Raw genomic sequence first — 23,163 nt, 5'->3', positions numbered from 1 at the left:
TCGGTGGCTCAGTGGCTAAGACACTGAGCTTGTCGATCAGAAAGGTCGGCGGTTCGAATCCCTAGTATAGGTTTCCTGTGTGAGCAGGGGGGTTGGACTAGATGACCTCCAAGGTCCCTTCCACCTCTGTTACTTTTACTTCGAGAAAGCTGGTTCACTAAGAGCTTTTTTCTGAAACTCTTGAATTGGTCACATCCTGTCTGTCCAAATGGGCTGCACCGGCTTATAGGTATCAATCCTGGATTGTGTAAACCAGGAATCGTGGTCTGTCAAAACAAGGTTGCAGTCCGCGCTGGACAAGGAATGGAGGAGGTGGCAAGGACAAGGCCCAGAATGCCAACTCTGGCTTTGCAAACGGCATGTCTCTCTTCAAACCTCTTTCGTCCTAGGTTTGCCTACAAAGACGAGTACGAAAAATTCAAACTCTATTTAACCATCATCCTGTTGCTTGGAGCAGTTGCTTGTCGGTTTGTTCTCCATTATCGGTAAGTTGACAAGCTCAGCAAATGGTTGTCCTTGTTCAGGTTTTAAATTGCAGCCATGGATTTTGAACCTGTACAGTATCTGCACAGTATCTGCAGTTTTCTTTTTTAAAAAAAAAAAAATTACGTACCTACGTTTACATATATAAATATTATCCTGGGTATTTTGGTTTTTGGAGGGTGGGAAATAATCCTTGATTTTTTCTGCAGGGTCACTGATGAAGTGTTCAACTTCCTCTTGGTTTGGTATTACTGCACGCTGACGATAAGAGAAAGCATCCTCATCAGCAATGGATCAAGGTACTAGTCCTCAAGATGGTGCGGTAATTTTGAGATCCACCCATCTTGCAGTTGCCAGGGTTGAAATCTTCTGCTCTGTACTGCGCTATAAAGCATAGGTAAAGGTAAAAGTTCCCCTCGCACATCTGTGCTAGTCGTTCCCGACTCTAGGGGGCAGTGCTCAACTCCATTTCAAAGCCAAAGAGCCAGCGCTGTCCGTAGACGTCTCCGTGGTCATGTGGCCAACATGACTCAATGCAAAAGGCGCACGGAACGCTGTTCCCTTCCCACCAAAGGTGGTCCCTATTTTTCTACTTGCGTTTTTTACCTGCTTTCGAACTGCTAGGTTGGCAGAAGCTGGGATGAGTCACGGGAGCTCACCCCGTTACGCGGCGCTAGGGATTCGAACTGCTGGACTGCCGACCTTTCGATCGAAAAGCTCAGCGTCTTAGCCACTGAGCCACCACGTCCATAAAACATAACATGGCTTAAAAATGTGTCTTTTTTTTAATTCCAGGATTAAAGGCTGGTGGGTGTCTCATCATTACATTTCTACGTTCTTATCTGGCGTGATGCTAACGTGGTAAGCAGTTTCCCCTCCTATTTTTAATCCTTCGAACGGCAGACCAGCCTTAGAGATTCTTGGATCATCAAAAGAGAATTGAGTCCGTTGAATTATTTTAACAGTTATTCCAGTTTTTTATGTTCCCTTGGTTTTGGCTGAATATCATAATCTCTTCTATCTGGGTTGGTTCAGTTTTGGTTTTTTTCCCCTTTTCTTTCCTGTTTCCACAGGCCAGAGGGTCTCATGTACCAAATGTTCCGGAACCAGTTTTTATCTTTCTCCATTTTTCAGAGTAAGTAAATATACGTAGCGGATCCACATGAAAACATGGAATTTTGAGAGCAGCCAGGTCTGTGCGGCATACGGTAGCAAAATCAAGGTCAGAAATTTTGATCACATGACTGCGAGGAATGCTGCAGTGGTCATATGTGCGAGGACCGATCTTTAGTCACTTTTTTCAGCGCTGTGATAACTTGAAATGCTCGTAAGTCAAGGACTATCGGTAGGCCCAGGTGAAAATCACGGAAGGTTAATAAATTACAGGCTCAATTCCTTTTTTTTTTTAATTGAAGCCTATTTCCTTTTTTTCTTCTTCTTCTTTCCTTTCCAGGCTGTGTCCAGTTCCTTCAATATTATTACCAAAGTGGCTGCCTTTATCGACTTCGTGCCCTGGGGAAAAGAAACCACTTGGATCTCACAGTGGGTAAGCGTCATGCCCGTATTAGGCACTCCGATTTGTTTGGGAGTTTTAGTTTTCCAGTATTTGGATCAGGGCTCTCATCAATCCGTGGAAAATACCTAGAAACAGGTATTTTCAATCACGCGGCTTCACGAGTGATCCCATCTGTTGTTTCTGTCTTGGTAGCAACTTAATATTGCGTGCTTGGGGACCCAGCTCCCCAAACACAGCAAACCCTCTGAAGTGAACTGAAAAGATTCCTTTATTAGGAGCCCCTGCAAAAAGTTTCTCTCTCAACGCAGGCTAACAAGTCAGTCTGACAGGGAGATGAATAGATGTCTGCCACATCTATTCATTTCCAACCGCTGCCTTTTAGCCCCAGAGCTAGGGTGGGGCTTCGCTAGCAGCGATGGCTTTTCCGTCCCAAGGATCAGCCCATAGATTTCCACTGCTCTCCTCTCCTCAGCCTTCTGTGTATCCACGCTTCAGGCACTGGACCCAGCTGTTCCTCCTCTTCCTCATCAGCCACCTCCAGACCTGGGGGCTGTTGACGCTCCATCTGAGGGCTGACGGACAGCCCAGGCTCTGCCTCTGTCTCTCTCTCTCTCTCTGACAGCTCCATTCACTCTTTCCCCCTCGGAGCTCTCAGGTTACCTTGATGCTGGCCCTGACTCCCATGCTTCCTCCTCTGAGTCGGCTGCTGGAGGGGCCGGCGGCCGACAGGCCACAACAGAAGGTTTCAAGAGAGACATTAGGAACCCAAATCTCCCACCAATAATCTGTTTCCATCGGTTTTAAAATAAATTCTTTTTTTCTGTTTGTTTGCTCTTTAGTGGATGGCATCTCTCGTGTCCATTAGAAACTGTTTCCCTCGTAATAAAATCGGATAAAAAATGCTCTGTGGGCTGTTTAATTTGACTGCGATTGTTTTGATCTTTTGATAGAGGGGTTTCAGTCCTGGATGTGGCGAGGACTGACGTTTCTCCTCCCTTTTCTATTCTTTGGACAGGTAAGTTGGATACCACGTTCTTTGCAGATATATTTGTTAGATATACAGGCAGTCCTGGACTTAATGACTACAATTGTCAATAATTATCTTGTGATAAATACGGTTCGTAAAGCTCTTCTCGGTTTCTCTTGCTTCCAATCATGGCTCAGATCTCTGTGAGTAGAACCCTGTTACTAAATCTTCCTCTCCCCCCCCCCTCCCCTTCCCTCTGCTTAAGTTTTGGCAGCTCTACAATGCGATCAACCTTTTTGAACTGTCCAGGCACGAGCAATGTAAAGAATGGCAAGTAAGTGTTTTTTGGGTTCAAAATAATTTTTTACTCTAGCGGAGAAAGGGCTACGTGGGCCGGTTGAGAAACCTAGAAACGGAACACAAAGAGTTGAGAGGAATGTGGTTTGATATTTGTGAAGATCTGGAGTGGTCAACAGCTGACAATGAAGTTTTCTGAACGTTCGGGGATCATTTTTTCATCCCAACCGAAGTCGGAGATCTGGTCAACTTGAATATTACGTTGCTCTTCCCTTCTTGTGCAACATTTTTGAGCAGTATGACTGAGCCAACGGCCGAACCCTATGCACTTAGGGGCAATCGGTAGTTCTATTTAAGCAGCTCAGTTGCTTCTCAAGATGAGTAATAGCCAGGAGGGGTGCTTTCCTTATTCAATTAATCCCCCATAATCAGAAATCGCTGCACGGAGAACAAAGAGAAATCTTCTTTGATCCACCGTAAATGAGCAATGGCCAGTTCCTGTTAGTTATTAGTTATACACCATCCCTTAAAATGCTTTCTTAATCTGATGCCTTCAGATTTCTTCCTAGGAGTTAGGATTCTTGATTCTGACACATTAAGAGGACAACTTAACCAGTGGGCCAACGTTGCTCCTCATACTTTTCCAGCATGATGTTTTCCCCCATTAATTGTCACGTCTACCCTCCAAAGTGGGTATCTCTCTATGTGGGTGCATGATTTCTCTTGTCTTCCTCCCTGTCTTCTCCAGGTTTCGGTCCTGGGTCTGACATTTCTCATCCTCTTCCTCGGAAACTTCCTGACCACCCTGAAAGTGGTCCATACAAAATTGCAGAAGAACAAAACCAAGAAGTTGTGAAAGAGGACGACTGAACTGGCGGGCAGGACCAGTCGACGTGGGATGGAGTCCTGGTTCGTGGTGAACCTTCTCTGCATTTGTTCCAGCTAGTTCTCCAGCTTCCTGACCGCTAAGCGAAGCCCTGGAGGAAATTCCACTCAACGTCCTGTTGCGTCCTCCAGAACTGACTGATTAGTCAATGCTGCTGTCTTCCTACCAATGAATGACCTGTTTATATATTTATACTGAATGCAAGATCCCAAATTTGGGGGAGCCATAATGTTGGCCCTCTCTGTGAGGGATATGGATGGGAGTCTTTTTTTTTTTTTTTAAGGCGATAGAATTATTCTGGAATAAAGTGAGCTTTAATTGTGCTGCTGTTTGATGTGCCGGGGTTGGGGAAATCTTTCTGCCTCTTAATGCCCTCAACTCCAGAGAGTTTCTTAGAAGTTTGCAGAGTTGCAATTGCTTGAATAGGTGCCCCACATCTCTCTCTTTGCCGTCACTTGGGGGGGCAAAATTATGTGAATTTTGGCTTCGGATGCTCAGGCTGTTTTTATGATATAGGCGGGAGTCTCCATTTTTCCTTTTAGCCTTTATTTCAGCCAAATTCTTCAGCAAGGATGGGAGATGAGAAATTACAAAACCATCTTGCAGCTCGGGAGGGAAATCACAATTTGTTCCTGGCTTTGTTGACCCAAAGATTGCAATGATGATTTCCCTATTCTTCCCTTGAAATTTCTTAGCGCTTCAAGGGGCAGGAAATGGCAAAGAAAGAACAGCTCCAGAGGGGTTCCCCCCCCTCCCTGCGATTCTGTAACATAAGCTGTAGGATGTGTTTATTGTGAGGCCTTTTCAGGATTAGTTGTGATGAATTTTTGGAGAATGTGGATCACTGAGTATTCCTAGTCTTCCTGCCCACAGAAGCTACATTCTCTGCTGAAGAGAGCCCTGGAAATGACAGGTCCAAGCTGGAATCCAAGGCAAAACTCTTCTCTGCTTTGATGCATGCTGTGTGCACCCAGGTAAATTCTGCTGATTAAAATCTGAGTTATTTGGTGTATGATATCAACTGATTTTTCCCCTGGGTAAATCAACTGATCCGATAACCTTAGATTTAAAAATTATAACCCATTAACAGTCGGGTCCTCTTATTTATAATCAGTATTGTAGCTTAATGAAACACCCACTCCCTTCTCCATTAGTACAAATATTTATCCTTTCGGTGAAGGTTTTGATTTTTCTATTAAAATTAAAAAAAAATATTTTAAAATACAGTTCAGAGCAATACAAAGACAGAAACATGGAGAATTGGCATAAAGAATCTAACTGTCAACTAGAAATAGTTTAAAGGCACAGCACCAGCTATAAAGGCATATTTCGAGGTAGCTATTCCTTATGAAATAGTAAAGAAATCTATATAGGCACAAAAAGCAGGGAAAATTGTGAGTCATTTCTGGTTGAATCTCCCAATTGAATTGGGGTTTACTATACCTAAGTAACAAATCTCAGCCATACTACATTTTAACTACTAACCTATTGGACTGTCTATTTTTATCTCGCTTACTACAAAAGGAAGGATGATGTTACATTCATACATCATACTGAATGATGGTTTATTTTAACTAAAGGTAGCTGAAAAAGCACACTCGGCGAAGTTAATGGCAATGTTAAGTCATAAACCACAGTCTGCAAGCTATAGCGTGACACATGGAAATGGTGCATTAAATCAGCATTTCTCAACCATGGCAACATGAAGATGTGGAGACTTCAACTCCCAGAGGGCTGACTGGGGAATTCTGGGAGTTGAAGTCCACAGATCTTCACACTGCCCCGATTGAGACATATTGCATTAAATAAAAAATAAAGCAAACTCTATGGTTTAGCCTTTAGGTATGTTATGCAACTCCAGCGTGCACCTTGTAAAGTTTATTGGAAAGGACCACTTCCTTCATTTAGGTAATACCGCTATGATGTAAGAGGCTTTTTTTTTATTGTTATTTTTTTAAAAAAAATGGCAATAGCAAAGTGATCATCTAGAAATAAAAAAAGACCTGGGAAAGGAAGTGCTGCTTCCTAGTGAAACCTCTCGCCGCTGGATGCAAAAGCAGAAATTAATACAGAACAAGTTTCTCCTCCTGTTACAATCCAAATGAAAAGTCCCTTTTCAAGTCCAGATAGAAACCTACAAATGCTTCCTTGGATATCAGCTGTCTTCCTCTGTCCAGTTTCACGTCGTCATAAGAGGACGCAAGGTCTTGATTTGTTCTGGCGTTTGGCCTTCTTGATGGCGCTCAAAGCTATGCTAGCCGCTTCTCTGAAAATGGGTTCAATGTTTTCCCGAAACTTGGCTGAACACTCAAGGTACACGCTGGCACCGATCTTGCAACAAGCTTCTTCACCCTGCAAAAGGAGAATACCCACAGAAGCCTTAAGCGATGGGCATCAACAGCACGCAGCAAGATAAACTGAGTGATGGCTTACAGATTTTTCATGCTGCTTTGCGGAAGCTGATGGTGAGCAGGGCTAGTGACTCGGAGGACATGGGGGTCCCAGGAGGCAAGGAGCTGTGTGCTCTACTGTGCCCCATCTTAAAAGCTGAGCGTTGTAGGAGCGAATATATCTACTTCGATCTCATCGCACAAGATGGGCAAATGGACTCGCCTGTTGTGGTCTGCCGGCAGCCTGTGGAGCTGGCAGCAGATTCGGACAGTGAGGAGGCTGGGGAGGACCATGGGCCAGTCCTGGAGTCTGGGGAAGGCCTGGACGAGGGCTCTGCATCAGAGGCAGAGATGGGGCCAGGGCCATCTGGGAGTGATGTACGGACTCTGGAGCCTCCAGACTTGGACAGCAGAGAGGCAGAGGAACAGGAGGAGCCTGTTCCTAGTGCACGCATGAGAAGAGCTGCCAGAAGGCAAGAGCAGCTAAAGCAAAAGGGACAACTCAGGCCTGGAGATGATTGGCCCTGCCCATAAGGCTTAAAAGAGGAGCAAAGGCACGTGGGCCCTTTGCAGGAAAGCAACATTGTTAATTCAGTTCCCAGTCGGCATCTCTGTTTGATTCTGGATTCCGTGTGGCTTTGCCAAGTAGGTCTTTGGCAGAGTGTCAAGGGAGATAAAGGTTGGTGGTTATCCCGAAGGACTTCTCCCGAAGGACTTTTTGCAACTAATTGGGACTCAGCTGTGAAGGAACGTAATTCACAGCTGTTGCAATAAAAGAGGTTTTTGGGACTTCTCGTGTGTTTTAATGACTCGGGAAGCCTTGGGCACAACATCGCCTAGCCTCCTAAGGGTCTGTGGAAATTCTCAAATCATCCAGGTCATGGTTGAACCCAAAGTTATTTTTCCGAAAGGCAACTGGGCTTTTGGGTTTTTTTTCCCTTGAAAATGTTTTCGTTTTCAAGGGGAAAAAAACCTTGAAAGAAGCAGAACTGAAAGAGCTTCTTGGATGAAAAGTGAAACTTTCTCAAGGAAAAACCCAAGAATGTCAGTTGCCTTTTGGAAAAGGATCTTTTGGGATAGCCTCCTTCAATTTAAACCAAATCATTTTGTGACTCAGTGCATTGTGTGTCACTTGGTCATTAAATACTTTTCTATTCTGGGTCAGGCAGCAAATTCAGCTCTCCATCTTACACCTTCGATCGTATTGCTGTCTTGGTGAGAAACGGTCTTCACAGGAATGCGGACAGACCTGAAGCTTTGGTTATGAGTGATGCCTCCTCAACTGATCCGATGTTGCTCAAAAGCACAGGTGACCTGAATTTAGTGGATTATACCTGAAGAAAGAGATAAGTTGTTTGCTCTCTTTACCTGCTTGTAAGTGATCGGTTCCTGTTGAGCAGAACGGAGCTTTTTGAGGTGTTCTTTGTCTTTCCGGAGATCAGTTTTACAACCCACCAAGAGGATGGGGATTCCGCGGCAGAAGTGGTTGACTTCCTGGATCCACTGTTGGGGAAGAAAGCGTGGACTTTACTAGACGAGCTCAAACGGAATAGGGGTACATGATGTACTAAACTGTGATTTGTAAGAACTGCGACTTGTTAGAAGCCATCTCCTAACTTTCCTGGTTTCTCCTCTCTTGTCTTGAAGGCTAAGAGTTAGACTAACACTGACCGGTGTAGCTTTGGAAATACCAGAATTACATATGCTAAATGATAGTTTCTTCAATAAGCTGCAACTGGTTTGATTTGTAGTTTATGCAAACCCTTAAATTATGGCTGACAAGCTACAGTGACGGCACAGTTAGTTGTCACCAAACCAATTGGAGAAATCTCCAGATCATATATGCACCAAAGGACTTCTACATAGCTGCTTCACAAAGAGGTGACTCTATAGAGAAGAAAATTATGATTCTTTCACGTTTTAGTTCTAAAGACCTCTTACCTTAATTAATACATTATCAAAGCTAAAAGGATTCATGACATCATAGCAAATCAAAACCACATGAGTGCTTTGGTACGAGAGTGGCCGTAAGCGATCGTAATCCTCTTGTCCTAAAAGGAAGAAATTACCAAATACATTTAGGTACGTTTCTACGTGTGTATGTATATCTGGCTGACTTCTTGCTTGCTCTGTTTTTTACAATAATGCGGAGCAGGAAAACTCCACATGGACAGTATTTTCAATATGCCAAGCAAGATATGTTCTGATAATATTCCTAATTTGCACCACAGGGATTACCTAAACTAGGGGTCTGCAACCTTAAACACTCAAAGAGCCATTTGGACCCATTTCCCACAGAAAAGAAAACACCGGGAGCCACAAAACCTGGGTGGGTGTGGCCAACCCCCTAGCCACGCCTACCCAACTGGTCATTAGGGCAGAGAAGCGGTTGTTAAAAAACACAAACCACAAAATCCTTTTGACCTCTCTCTCTCTCCCCCTCCCTCCCTCCCTCTTTCTCTCCCCCTCCCTCCCTCCCTCTTTCTCTCCCTCTCTCCCCACTCTCTCTGTATCTCTCTATGTCTCTCTCTCTTCCCCCCCCCCTCTCTGTATCTCTCTGTCTCTGCCCTGGCTGCTTCTCCATCCCCTGCCGTCGCCCTTACCTTCTCAGGCCAGGCGAGGAGTGACTGGGAGGGGAGGGTGAGGGGTGAGGCCAGCCAGTAGTGGGCTCACCAGGCAGAGAGCCACAGCAGAGGGCCCAAAGAGCCGCATGTGGCTCCAGAGCCGCAGGTTGATGACACCTGACCTAAACTTTTAGAGGAACACCTAACTTGGCTACCTTTTGATAAACTAACGTGTTTTTTTTAAAAAAAGCAGAATCAAAATGAATATTACCTGCAGTATCATACAAATGTAAGATGACTTCTTTTTTCCCCACAATGACATTGGTTGTGTATTTTTCAAAGACCGAAGGGGCATATTGCTGTCCGGAAGTGGAAAATGAGTGTTTTTAGTATATACATTGTCAAGTTTCACAGCTCCTCCCAGAGTGTTTTACAACTTTATATTTCCCTTCTGCAAAAATAGCCACAAAAGTTTCCAAATGTTTAAGTGATGGCAACCACATACATTTAATCTGTTTTTAAAACTTTTTTTTTTAAAAAACTGTCTTAAAACTCTTTTTAAAACTGTTAAAAATGTGTTAAGGGACTTTTTAAGGATAGCAGGTTGAGCCTGGACTGTGGGTAGCTTGTTTCTTTGCCTCCCATTCTGAGAACGAGCAGCAGATACATAAAACATAGAAAACTGATGGGCAGCAAAAGAACTAGCTGTCCAAACTTAGTCCATAAATCCAAATGCCTGAAACAGCCATTGTGTTGGACTAAGACTAAGAATAGCATAGCATAGCATAGCATAGCATAGCATAGCATAGCATAGAATAACAGAGTTGGAAGGGACCTTGGAGGTCTTCTAGTCCAACCCCCTGCCCAGGCAGGAAACCCTACACCACTTCAGACAAATGGTTATCCAACATCTTCTTAAAAACTTCCAATGTTGGAGCATTTACAACTTCTGGAGCCAAGTTGTTAAACTGATTAATTGTTCTCCCTGTCAGGAAATTTCTCCTTAGTTCTGGGTTGCTTCTCTCCTTGATTAGTTTCCAGCCATTGCTTCTTGTCCTGCCCTCAGGGGCTTTGGAGAATAGCTTGACCCCCCTCTTCTTTGTGGCAACCCCTGAGATAGTGGAACACTGCTATCATGTCTCCCCTAGTCCTTCTCTTCATCAAACTAGACATACCCAGTTCCTGCAACCGTTCTTCGTATGTTTTAGCCTCCAGTCCCCTAATCATCCTGGTTGCTCTTCTCTGCACTCTTTCTACAGTCTCAACATCTTTTTTACATCGTGGCGACCAAAACTGAATACAATATTCCAAGTGTGGCCTTATTACCAAGGCCTTATAAAGTGGTATTAACAATTTAAATGACCTTGATTCTATCCCTCTGTTTATGCAGCCCAGAACTGTGTTGGCTTTTTTGGCAGCTGCTGCACACGGCTGGCTCATATCTAAATGGTTGTCCACTAGGACTCCAAGATCCCTCTCACAGTTACTATCGTACCACATATACTGTACCTGTGCATTTTGTTTTTTTCCCCTAAATGTAGAACCTTACTTTTTTCACTGTTGAATTTCATTTTGTTAGATAGCGCCCAATGTTCAAGTCTGTCAAGATCCTTCCGTGTCTTGAGCCTATCTTCTGGAGTGTTGGCTATTCCTGCCAGCTTGGTGTCATCTGCAAACTTGATGAGTTCCCCATCTATCCCCTCATCCAAGTCATTGATGAAGATCTATAGACCTTCGCAAAGGCTAAGCCTTACTGTTTTTTTTTCTTGTTTTGAGCTGTATCTAGGATGTGGCACACCACAGACCTCCAGATATCCTGTCTGACTTCTGCCTCTTGGTCCAGGAGTTCTTTCAAGTAAAACACACTGCTCAAAAAAATAAAGGGAACACAAGCAGAAGACATCAGCGATCTGAATGAATGAAATAGCCTTATTAAATACTTTGTTCGTTACATACAGTAGTTTTGTGTTCCCTTTAGTTGTTTGAGCAGTGTATAAACTACTGTATGTAAAGAACAAAGTATTTAATAAGGCTATTTCATTCATTCAGATCTCGGATGTTTTCGGCTTGTGTTCCCTTTATTTTTTTGAGCAGTATATCAAGTAATTTCTGCAATTGTTCCAAGTAAAGGCAGATTTCTGCTAGAACCGGATTCTGCCGTGGATTTCAGTCCCATGCATACCTATGCATTGCTGAGCTCATTGGAACTAGACTTGCATTAATGGTGGTATCCAATTCAGATTTGCTATGGGGCCACATTGATTGCAGAAGCATTTATTCATGGAGATAGTAAGGTGTCCTTAGAGCCATGTGCAGAAAATTTAATCGCCTCTGAGGCCATCAAGGATGTGCAATCCCCTAACTTTTAAATCTGCGATAACTAAAGCAGTAACGGGAAGTCCATCACTCATGCATCCTGTTGCCAGCTACGTAGATGTTGAGATGTTTCTTAAGATTGAACCACCAAGGGAAACATTTTGCCCCATTTTAGTAATTTCCATGTCGTTTGGCTTGTGTCGTGTGTAGCGATAAGGCAAGCCTTTTCGTTTCATTTAAAGCAATTTTGTCCACTCTCATCAAGTCAATAAACATGAGGGAGGCATGCTGTTTGCCTAATGGGGGACAAAGATGGAACCCCTCCAAATAAGACTCCAATGACTCTTATTTTCTTTTTAAATAAAAAGAAATCGAGGCTTTATTTCCTGTCTTTTAAGTTTGTTTGTTTATTTATATGCCTCCTTTGTTGTTTATTTTGATTCATCTTGAAACAGAGTCAAGACAAGGTTGCCATTTCCAGGGCACTGAAGGGCCATCCTGGCAAGGACACAGGGAGCAACACACTATCAAACCCATCATCCCCAGCTGTGTCAGACTTGCACATCTGGACTGATTTTATGTCCGCTACTGGCCAAGAATCTCCTCCTGAGGGGACTATTGCCTGAGGAAGGTGCTACAAATGGCACCTTTGCCAAAATCAGGAACCCTCCAGAGGTGTCAGAATGAGGGGATCCTGGGATCGGCCATGGGGGGGGGGAAAGAATCCCTTTCTGAGCGACCCCCACTCTCAATAGGGGGAAATGCCGCCCTTTTCTTTTTTTTTGCCTCATGGGATTACAGAAGCCTCCCCTGAAGGAAGCTTCCAGACCTTCTAGAAGCTTCCCGCGCGGAGATTCGGGAACGGGGAGCTTCCCGCGCGGCGCGAGCTGAGGAGGGGGCCGAGCGAGCCCTGATTGGCTGAGAGGGTCTATAAAAGCCGGCGCTCACCTCGGGAAAAGCGCCTTTGGCGTGCACCAAAAGGAGCGAAGTCTTCCCGCAGCCTCCGTCGCCCACTACCACCGCCTTCAGCTCAGTCTTCGAGCCCTTCCTCGGCTCGCTGGCTTCCCGGCTGCCGGGTCCCGAGCTGTTCCTCTCGGCCATGAACTATCGCTGCTGCCGCTGCCTCGAAAAGACCCGCTCCTCGGGCGAGAGTGGAAGAGAGGCGGCGGAGGCCTCGCCTCCTTCCTCCTCGCTGCGGCTTCGGAAGGCGGCGAGTCTCCGCCGCCAGTTCCCCTATAAAGCAGCGAGGGAGGGTCGAAGCCGCCTTGGCCCCTCTGCATCGACCCAACCCGGGGCATGAAAGGAGCTTTTTTTCCCCGACTGGCCGCTTGGATACCCCAACGCGGGTTCTCTTTTTGCCCGGGTTGGGTGCAGGATGGCTCATTTTACAGCCAGCTTGTGGTTCAGGTGCTGCCTTAGAAAGCAGGAGGGTGAGAGTTCTAGTTCTTCAGGCAGGAAAACCAGCCCAGCCCACCTTGCAGGATTGTTGTGGGGAAAATAGGGATCATTAAACATGATGGTCGCCTTGGATTACTTACCAAGCAATGAGAAAAATCTAAAATGAGGTTAAGCGTAGGGGGGGGGGTCTTCAGCTGGACACCCTCTAAATTACGTCATCCCCAAAGAAGTTGCACAAGTTTTGGCCCCTGTATACCACCACTGTATTGCATTATATCATGGCCAGCTAGTTGGGGCTAATGGGCATTGTAATCCTGGCTTGGAGAACACAGCCCCAATTAGGTTGACATGACACTCAATTACAGGTAGTCCTCAACTTACAACTACAGCCAAGCCCAAAATTTCTGTTGCTAGGTGACACTTGAGTTTTGCCCCATTTCACAACTTGCCATACTTGTTAAGTGACTGCAGTTAGTAACAGTTCTTCAGTGAATCTGGCTTCCCCATTGACTTCGCCTGTCACAAAAGGTGATTAACGTGACCCTAGGAAACTGCAACTGTCATAAATATGAGTCAGTTGTCAAGCAGCTGAATTTTGATCACATGACCATGGGATGTGTCAAGTTTCGAGGTCGTCTCAAATAAATTGCGTTCAAGCTGCATTTACTCTAGTGCTGACAGGATGCTGGAACAGTTAAGTGTGGAAAAAACGATCACAGGACACTTCTCAGTGCCATTGTAACTTTAAAAGTCACTAAGTGAACTTGTCAATTGTGCCTATGGAGGTTTCCAGCGTCATCTTCACTTTGTCCTGATGGATCCCAAGCCAAGTTTAAGGCTGCTTTTATAAACGCAACAAACTGCCTTGGAAGCCCTTTATGCAAAAAATAAATAAATTGAGGTTTCCATAATGACTAAGATCTTGTTGCTGCAACACTTTTGGTTCATCATCTGGGATACTTTATTCTTTCCAGGAAGTCGTTTCTTGCTCCTTTCCATTAAGATATGCAAAATACAGGATGGTCTTTGGGTTTTAAATAGGATTTGGAGTACTGTACAGTGCAAGCATCTTGTGCATGTAAAGGATGCTCCCTATATTTGTATTCTTCCTCCAATCAGCTTAAAGATAGCGCATGTGGTCTATTTTTTGGCACACATGCAGGAGGGAGGAAGTATCTGTGAATCTTTAGACTGCCTTTTGAAGTCTCACTTTGGGATTAAGAAATAAACACCCACGCTAAAAAGTATTACAGTACAGACGGCAAAGTCATTTTCAGCAAATACTGTTTTATTTTTATCTCGCACCATTTGTGCTTATGGTATTTCAATACACATTTTACATTTATAAGTACAAGTGTAGTGAGTTGGCTCTGCAGATAAATTGGGAGCTGTGTCCCACTATCCAGTTTAGCAGTTCTAAACATTTTTTTTAAAGCTCTCAACAGGTGGCAGCACCTTGCCTGGCAACATCCATGGATGTTGGCTTGGATGTCCATGAAGTCACTATTAACAAGCGGCCATTTTTCTTCCTGTAGCTACTTTGTGTCACCACTAGATGGCACTCTAGGCCTAAAAAAAACACCACCCATGGAAGTTTGCTGTGACAGTAAACGGAAGGGGAAATTGCTACCAGTCCAAAAAGCAAAAAGGCGGATGGCGGAGGAAGATGTCAGCTGACCCAAAAGCACAAGCAAGCAATGTCTTCTCTTCCACAGGGCTTTGAAAGAGCCTCGCCGAGAAAATCACTTCTGAAACCTGGGTAATTTCGCAAAGCTTGAAATATTTATGAAAAATCCATTCAGCTCATTGCACACTAGTTACAATTGGAGGTGGGATCAAGTTCATGGAAAACAAAAGGCAGAAGTAACTTCTGACTGGTATTTACCATTGTAGATGCAATGCTTGTAACTGACTTTTCTTGAAAAAATATTACAAGTCACTGTATTTTAATCGCATTTTTTTCCTTTCTGGGATTGGGAACATTATGTTCTGTGCCTTTGTTTTATCTGCATAATTATCTTGTGTGCTAAGCTAACTTCTGGTTCTTAAATGCTGCCTTTGTTTCCTATCCTCTTCCTAAAAGGAAGCTAGGGTGTAGTTTTGCATTATTTTTAAATAATTAGTGCAGTATACATTTCTGGCATTCATTTATAGTTCGACTACTAATTACAAAACCTCTCAGCCATGAGCATGCCAGTTTTGTACTCTACTGGTGGGTGGGTGGAGTTCTACTATATGTGTAATATACAACTTGTCCACTCCGTAGTAAACACGGAAACGGGAACAAACCATATATCCTGTAAAATGAGAAACATACTTCCTCTTTCTCTAAGCCTAGCATGAGTTAGCACTGCAACTAATAGCAAAACTGCCCTCTTTTAACTATGTTTTACATTCTCCCTTTAATTTAGCATCCTCAAAAACATGATATTGGCTGAAGTCAATTTACAGAAACAGTAAGTACAATAAACCTTATTTTTGTATAAATTGGCTCACATGGTGTTGCAAGGTTTCATTGCTCTACCTTCCAGGTTTCATGTTACAGCATTATCTGTTTCCTCTATTGCATGCTGACATTTGTTCAAAATGTGTAACCCAGTGAACTGAAGTATGCCCAAAAATGACGGAGACTAGTGATGGCAGTACTCTAATCTAGCACTGTAGCTTTGAAGCATTTATGGAGCTGCTGCTTTTTATCTGGGAAAACATTGAAATAAACACAAGACTAATTGCTTATTTAACACTTGCTAGCAATTCACTCAAGAAGACCAGACAAAAAGTTCCTTTTTTAAGTTGAAAAAAAAAAGGTCTAAATTAAAGATGTGTTCAAATATTAAGCAAGCTTAGGGAAATTTGCAAACATTAACAAACGTATGACACTTTAACCAGGTCACTTAGACCTAGAAGCATTTGCACAACATTCCAAGCTTGCTTAGTGATTACAGGTTAAGCCATAAAGAACAAGGTTTTGCTCATTCAAATCATTTATTTTATTATTCGTTGTATTACATGAATCAAAAAAATAGGTGCATTCAGTAATCAAGTGTCTTAAGCAAATCTAGCCTTCAGTGGCCATCATGTAGATTTGTCATTTTCAGTGGCCAAGGCCAATGTCCTTGAATATTCTACTAATAGCCAATAATCCTATTGAGAGCCCATCCACACTATTTGAGAGAGATTCGCACTGCTAGTGGCTGCATTTTGAATACTTGAAAATAACCATTTTACCAGAGCAGTCAGTAGGTGGATTGAACTTCAGTTTGTTCCATGAACTGAATGAGTTTATTTTGGCCCAGTAAAGATTTCTAAATTCACACATCATATCGATCCAGGTTTGATTTTAGCTTAGCGTGTGATTTAAAACTTCGCACAATGGGAAGCCAACTATGGTTTTCCCATAAAACTCAAACTCAATTTCTACTAAAAGTGATACACTAGAATTCAGCCCTGAAACCACACATGCACAAAATACACCACACGTCATTTTCAATACTATCCAGAGCACATGTCATCCAGCTATTTGAAGGCATAATAAAATGAAGCTATCATTGCCCGTCATAAAGTAGAAGCAGAGTCTCAAGCTCCTCGTGTTTAAGCAACTTGAATTATGCTACTTCCTCAACTGTCTCTTAGTGTTGGCAAGACAAACATAACTAAAGCTGGCCTTTTGAGGAAGAGCATAGTCTGCTTCGGGACTTGATGTTTTGCAGTCTGACTTTACAGAACTTTAACCAGTAGGCTCGTATTTATGCAAACTGTCCAGGAGGCCATTAGGAGTGGCATTAATCACCAAGGCAATTATTCAAACGTAATGTGATCCAAATGGCACTTGCTGTTCTCAGATTACCTTTGCCACTAATATACCAACTGGAAGCACTCTGGAGGATGGACAAACAATTTTATTTTGTCTAACAATTTGCCAGAAACATACAATTAAAGAATTGGCTGACTCTTATTGGGATAATGTTATGTCTGTGTGCTACTGCTTAGGCTTATCAAAGCTACCAAATTTAGCAACATTACCAAAGCTAAACGCAGTCCTTTTGCCAAGCTCTAACAATGCCTTATTCCTTGTCCAAATCCTCAGTAGGGTTTCCACACAAACAGTTCCTGGGTTAGATTGCCCAGGGTTGCCTAGTCCGGCATCGGGCACTTGAGAGCAGTTCAGAAAAGGAGGTGAAATACAGGCCAGTGCATCCTAGCAACTGCTCCTTAATAGGATACGATGACAAGATCTGCACCTCAGCCACGATTGGCCGAACGAGCCACAGCAGATCAGACTGATATATAATATTTAATCAAGACCAGACTGATCAAATTATGGCATAGCACAATATGTGAACAAGACTGGGTTCAAATAACACATTAACCTTGCTTTTCTACGGCCTGCTGAATAGACAACTGGCTGCATATACAAGACAAGACAAACTGACTTGCACACCGCCCAGCAGTGGCTTCGTAAACACTGTTAAGACCGAAACTGAGCCAATCACATGATGAATGTGGAGATTCTATTTTGCTCCTTATGGCCAAGAGCAGCTTAACCTTACTCTGTAGAGTATTCTTCTTTTACATAAGCTCCTACCGCATTCCTCCATTTCTCTTCCCTACCATATGCGTTCACACTAGGAAGATTGGAAGCGAATCCTGTTGTTGTTGTTTTTTGCTTAATCTCTTTCTGCCGCTTGAAGGTCCCCTTATATCTGCCTAAACAGCCCCCTTCAGCCACTTTCTTCCTCTGCTGGAGAAAGGTTTAAAGTTTAAAGGAAAAAAAAGCATTCAACTAGACCTTGCTCGGGACAAAGAGCCATTCAGAAAGTGCAAACATTTCATAAAACTGCCCCTCTGTACTCAGTCTTCTGGCTCACAAAAATGGGTGGAGTCTTGGCTGTCTAAATATACAACAAAACAGGAAGCGGGCCAGGAGGCTTGCTTGTAAGAACTTGCTCTCACACAGCTTATCCCCCAATGTTTGAGTGAAATTAGTTCGGATTTGCACGCTGGCCTCAATTCAGACTTTTTCTCGTCCTACACATTGAACCATTTGGTCTAGAAAAACATAGAATTTCTACCTCTAAACTAATTTAACTTGGAAATGTTTAGAAACACTGGGAATGATGTGCATTTTTGCACATCAAGCCTTCTCCAAGGACAGTTCAAAAGGACTGAAGTGAAACACCCTTGAAACTGACATACATTGAAATATCACTGCTTATTGGGTAAACTGATAAAACAGGCAAACCATTTCTCCACAAATTCAGTGCAAATCACCCTCAAGACAATTTAACATAACACAGGTCTTCACTATCTGCATAAATATCCTGAACAAATTCCAAAAGTCTGTTTTGTTCAACCAAAAGACTCAGTCTTAGAGCCTTCGACGCAGCCACTCTGTTGAAATTTTAAAATAAACGGTCTAGTATCAAGAAATCCCAAATTAGGACACAACAATGTAGTACTTAATCTAAGCACTTCAGTCAAGGAGGAAGACCAGGCATTCCATTGTGTCTAAGTCAGTATCACAACTATTCACGCAAGCTGCAAACATTTTAGTTTATATCTTACCTCAGCCTTGAAATCATGGGATTAAGTTCTACATAAAATTCTCTATGTATTCCAGCCTTGCCTTCACACCTATCTACAGCATGGGGGAAAAAACCTATGCAACTGTATGTAGAACAATGGTAAAGGAAATATATGCGGATTGCTTGGAAAACCTGCAATACTCTAGCCCAGTTGCAAAAGACGTGGAAGCTAAAAAGTAGCCATTGCACAGTGACCTACATTAGGCTCAGTGCGATGGGAAGGGAAGGGAAAACGCAAGGAAGATGCACAAAGATCTGGGCTGCAGGATCAAGCTTGTACTGGGCTGCTGCTGGTGCCTGGCTCCGACTCATCTGAAAGGAATTTGAGAAGCCATCGGCTGCCACGTCTCTGCTAGCACACACCAGCAATCTTGGGGCAGATGCCTTCTTAAACCAGCATCTGGGGACTGGGCTCGCTGTTCTCACTCCCAGCAAGTAGGTCACCTACTGAGGGAGAGGAAATGGTAAATCGGTAGAAGATGCACGCAACCACACTCCCAGTAGGATTGTTCACATGGAAATAACAATGCGCCAGGATGCCTCCTTGCTCAGCCTGGTGGCAGAAATTAAAGCCAGTTCTCCCAACCCCACTTTAAAGGCCGCCAAGTGTACAATGTCAGACTCTGAAGCAGTTGGCATAATTCACCAGGATTATGTCCCACTTGTATGCTTTCGACTTAAGCAATCGCTTTACCTTCTCTCTTCCCACAAAGGCCTGAAGGATGACGTGGCTTAATGTTTAACAGGCAGGCAGAGTCCGTTCCTCAGAGCTGTTGCTTAAAAACTGGTTTAACCGCTTGAGCAAATCTCCCGGTAGAGGTGGTAAAATGGCATCCGAGAGGCAACACCCAGGGCCTCCCTCTGAATATTTGAGCAGCAGCAGCAGGAGGGATGTGGAAGAGAAACGCTTCAACCCTCACCCCTCCCGAGAGATTGATAGGGAAGAGAAAGGTCAGATGGATTTACGCTTGCCGATCCATGCCTACTTTGCCACTCCGGCTGCTCTGAGGAGAGCTAATCTTTTTCTAAGCCCCAAACCAGAGCTGGTGGCTCCTCTACTCATTTCTGCATCGATTAAAAAAACAAAAAGATCCTGGCCGAGCCTGCGGAAAAAGCTGCATGGAAGAGTCTGGCGTGAAGTCAAGGCCCGAGGCGTCGCCCTTGCTCTTTCAAAAATATGCCCCCATGTGGGAGCAACCGAGCGCAGTGAAGCAACCCTGGGATCCACTGCTGGAGAGAGAGCCATCTTGGCTGGAGGAAAGAGAAGGGAGAGCCCGAGTGGCTCTCCTGTCCTTACTCTGGATCTTGGCCCTACAAACCAAGGGAAGCAAGCGGCTTCAACCGGGCTACGCCTGGCACAGCCTCCCCACTGCCAAGTGGGCAGATGCCAACAGGAAGAAGCTCGGTCTGGTCTGACAAGAAGGCACGGCTCCCTTCGCTGCTGCTGCTGCTGCTGCAGCAGCTGCTGTTCCTCCTCCTCCTGCTTCTCCAACATGGCTGAGCTCACCCTTCCTAGGGGTCAGGGCTGGGGGAGGAGAGGCTGAGCAATGCCGCCAACACCCAGCTTGAAGCTTCCAGGGCAGGAGCTCAGGGCAAGTCCTCCCCACCCCTTGCCCATCCGCCTGCAGAAGCAGCAGCAGAGGAAGGCAGGCAGGCAGGCAGCGCCGCCATGTCTAAGCAACCCTCTCCCTCTGCTGCAAACAGTGGGGGAGAGGCTGCCAGCCCCAACCATCCCATGGAGCTGCTGCTGCTGCTGGAGAGACATAGAAGGGCACAGCCTGCTGCCTTAAGAGCCCTGGGAGCGCTCAGCAGAAGAGGAGGCAGGGCTGGAGCCCAGCCAGGACTTGCTGGCTTGCTGCAAAACGGCCACCATCTTTCCCGGTCCCTCCCTTGCAAGACAGCGAGGAGAAGGCGAGGCATCTCGGCTTCCTCTCCGCTCCGTCCGAGGGGAGAGGCAGGGCCCCAGCCAGGGGGCTGTCCTGGGACCAAAGAAAGCCTCTCGGAGCAGCTCCTGCAAGGCGGAAAAGGAGAGAGAGCAAACAAAGAGTCCCACTGGGAGCCAGCCTTGCACACGGTCCCCCCCACGCCAGGCACGGCTCCAGCCTGCCCGCCTCTGAACAGAGAACCGGGCAAACTCCATTTTGCTTCCCTTCCTCACACCCTGGACTGTGTTGTGGGGGACAGCTGAGCAATGCCAACTCGCTTCCATTGCTGGCTCTCTTGCTTGGAAAAGGAAAAGCATTCAGCAAAACAACAAAGAAACAAAAAGCCTTTCTAAGGACTGCAGGAAGCCAACCTCTCTCTCTCTCCGCTTGTCTTTGCTTGCAATAAGGAAAAAAACAAAGACACCCCCGCCCTTCTGCCTGATTTTCAAGGGCAGCAGCTTGGCAGCTTCTCTGAAATCCGCCTGGATCCATCGAGCAGCCCCTCCAGCTCAAGCCCAGCGCTTTGTTTGGCCAAGATGGAAGAAAAGGGATCGGATCCTGGCGGTCGATCCCCCCCCTCCAAGCCGCCCAGATCGTTAGCAACATTTCCCCCTCCACCCAACCGAAAGTAGCTTGGATATCCATCCTGGAGGAAGCCCTTTTGTCGCAGAGAGAGAGAGAGGGGCCTGCTCTCTTCTTCCCCTGCCAGGGTGAAAGCTTTACTTACCCGCACACCATTCCTGATGCAGATCTGGAGGTGAAGTTGGGGGAGGCTGGGGCACATAAAAAGGGCGGAAAAAAGCCCACTATTGCTAAATATTGGTTACATGCTCTCTGATCTGCCGCAAATTTGCAAATCAAATCTCCTCCAGTCATGTCTATGGCTAAAAACAACAGAACCAAACCAAAATAATAAAAAGAAAGGAGGGGAAGGGGGGGGTTAAGACATCTTACGGATTTTGACTGCGGCCAATTTGGGCTGCCTTAAGTCGGTACATTTCGCGATTTATGCCGCACCTCGAGACAACGGCGTGGTCTTTTCTTCCCACCCCACCCCACCTTTAAAAAAAAAAAAAACATCAATTCCTGCCCGATCTGTCCATGTTAGTGTGGCTGCGCCTGATTAAGTTACTGTAGGTCAACATCTCAAGCATCTCTAAGCCTTCAGAAGCAATTGGTTTAGATCAACAAGACAAATATATATAGATATATAGATATATGACATGCAGATGAAGCCTGAAAGAAATAAACCAGGAGAACTGCAGTTAACATTAACATGAAAACTACACTTATTAAGAAGGACAGAATGGATCGGGTACTTACAATGTGAAAGGACAAAAGGAAAGGATCCTGCCTGTTTTGCAAGACTCTCAAACGGTGCCTACCTCTATAGCTTTAACCACGTTACCTTGTTAGCAAGGAAGGATTTAAACTTTTTTTAAAAGATGGCCAGGTTACTTTTTTTTTTTTTTTTAAAGTGTTTCGGACTGATCTCGAAATGTACACTTCAGGCGAGAGAGAGAGAGAGAGAAGCCAGCGCTTTCCAAAAAAAAAGATCAAAAGACGCGTGTGATTGACTTTGTTTGGTCATGCAAAACTGGGACTTGCTGGCGTTAAGGGCGTGCCATGACCTAGTTAAGACACGAGAGCAAGACGGGCTCCGAGTCAAGACGGGGAAAGGCAAAAAAACAAAAAACAACAAATCCGGCTTTTTATCACGTCTTCCTCCTTCCTCGGGGGTCCTTCTAAAAGGCGGCCAGGCATTACACCGCGAGCGGGGAAGCGCTCCTGCCCCGGCCCGCCCGCGAACAAAGGCAAACCCAGCTGGCCACTTTTCATCCCCTTTTCATTTTTGCAGGAAAAACATGGCCGAGCGCGCGCGCGCCCGCCCTCCCCGTTCCTCTCCGGCCGCCTCTCCTCGGCCGTCTGCGGGGCTCGCCTCGCGCGCCGCCTCTAATAACGCCAGCCCGATGCAAGCGGCGCCCCGATTGGCTGAGCCCGCCCGGGGGCCCTCCGACCAGCCAATTGCCACGCCGAGGCTCCCCGTTACCCGCCCCCCCCAAAAAAGCCCCCCCCCGTGACCAAACCGCCCCCGAGCCCGACAAAGCCGCGCTGGGAAGGCGAGGGGAGGGAAGGGGGGCGAGGGCCGGCTTGGAAGGCAGAATGGAAGCCGCCTCCTGATTGGCTGGCCGGGCGCCTTTCATCAGCTCCCCTCCCCTCCCTGCCTCGAATCGTAAAATTGACACATTGTAACAAAACGGGGGCGCCCCCTTCTTCTTCTTCCTACCCCGCCCGACCGGGAAGGGGAGGGAAGGGGCCGCTGAGCGCCGCGGGTCCCTGCCAAGCTTGGAGAGGGGGGGGACTCCCCCAGTTTCAAATGTGTCCCCCCACCCTCCAGCAGCCCCCCACACAAGCCTTAACACAGTCTCAGCCTCTCACCCCCCCCCGCTCCCAGCCATTTCTCCCCCCCCCTCTTCTCGCAGCCCCTCTCTTTTTCTCGCTCGCCCACCCACCCACCACCACCACCATCATCCCCGGTGGGTCTTGTCCGGCCCCGCTTCCCCTCCTTTAGGTAAAGCTAGTCGGCAGATTCCACGCGGGCGCGGGGCGGGCGGGGGTCCGGTGGGGAGGGGGGGTCCGGCGGGGGGGAAAGCCCGGGCCTTGATGGGCGGGGCGGGGCGCGCGGGGGCGGCGGGGCCGGGGGGGGCTGCGCGGCGCGGCGCAGCTGCCGTGAATGTGCCTTCGGCGGAGGGCGGTTAGCCATTCGCCCAGCTCCCTGGCGGAGAATTGTGGGATGCCTGAGCAGCCGCCGAAGGAAGGAGGCAGGCGGGCAGCG

At 45.9% G+C, this 23,163-nt stretch overlaps 3 protein-coding genes across 6 annotated transcripts in view; 2 read left to right on the top strand and 1 right to left on the bottom strand.

Moving 5' to 3' along the window:
• TMEM120B (transmembrane protein 120B) overlaps positions 1-4,471 on the top strand; it is a 32,162-nt gene extending 27,691 nt beyond the window's left edge. For both annotated transcript variants that reach the window (XM_087880371.1, XM_034428774.3), the window contains exons 5-12: positions 390-485; positions 693-782; positions 1,279-1,344; positions 1,557-1,618; positions 1,937-2,029; positions 2,950-3,014; positions 3,232-3,300; positions 4,012-4,471. In XM_087880371.1, the coding sequence (XP_087736497.1) occupies positions 390-485; positions 693-782; positions 1,279-1,344; positions 1,557-1,618; positions 1,937-2,029; positions 2,950-3,014; positions 3,232-3,300; positions 4,012-4,119 (649 nt within the window). In that variant the 3' untranslated portion in view covers positions 4,120-4,471. The remainder of the gene's footprint in view (positions 1-389; positions 486-692; positions 783-1,278; positions 1,345-1,556; positions 1,619-1,936; positions 2,030-2,949; positions 3,015-3,231; positions 3,301-4,011) is intronic.
• An 824-nt stretch (positions 4,472-5,295) lies between these two features.
• Positions 5,296-21,379, bottom strand: RHOF (ras homolog family member F, filopodia associated). Of its 2 annotated transcripts, none has more exons than XM_087880372.1 (5): positions 21,055-21,379; positions 9,375-9,462; positions 8,481-8,590; positions 7,908-8,042; positions 5,296-6,501 (listed from the first exon to the last, which is right to left on the bottom strand). In XM_087880372.1, the coding sequence occupies exons 1-5, from the start codon at positions 21,109-21,111 to the stop codon at positions 6,337-6,339; spliced, it is 555 nt and encodes a 184-aa protein (XP_087736498.1). In that variant the 5' UTR covers positions 21,112-21,379; the 3' UTR covers positions 5,296-6,336. The 2 variants fall into 2 exon arrangements, with proteins under 2 accessions (XP_087736498.1, XP_034284666.1); XM_034428775.3 differs by lacking the exon at positions 21,055-21,379 and adding an exon at positions 12,368-12,628.
• Positions 12,781-23,163, top strand: part of SETD1B (SET domain containing 1B, histone lysine methyltransferase) — a 37,663-nt gene continuing 27,280 nt past the window's right edge. For both annotated transcript variants that reach the window (XM_087880358.1, XM_087880357.1), the window contains exons 1-2: positions 12,781-14,576; positions 15,229-15,273. The gene's annotated coding sequence lies outside the window, so the exon portion shown is untranslated. The remainder of the gene's footprint in view (positions 14,577-15,228; positions 15,274-23,163) is intronic.

This window comes from Pantherophis guttatus, chromosome 17 (assembly GCF_059756535.1).
Source record: "Pantherophis guttatus breed Tessera chromosome 17, ASM5975653v1, whole genome shotgun sequence".
Classification (NCBI taxonomy): Eukaryota; Metazoa; Chordata; class Lepidosauria; order Squamata; family Colubridae; genus Pantherophis; species Pantherophis guttatus.
This window is presented reverse-complemented; position numbering and strand designations above follow the sequence as displayed.

Excerpts from the sequence above, each read along its gene's own strand:
- RHOF (XM_034428775.3), bottom strand. The coding sequence starts at position 12,520 with ATGGCCGAGAGGAACAGCTCGGGACCCGGCAGCCGGGAAGCCAGCGAG. Across the intron at positions 8,591-9,374 it reads ACATTTGTATGATACTGCAG|GACAAGAGGATTACGATCGC; the intron begins GTAATATTCATT and ends TCTTCCTTTTAG. Across the intron at positions 8,043-8,480 it reads TTGATAATGTATTAATTAAG|TGGATCCAGGAAGTCAACCA; the intron begins GTAAGAGGTCTT and ends CTTCCCCAACAG.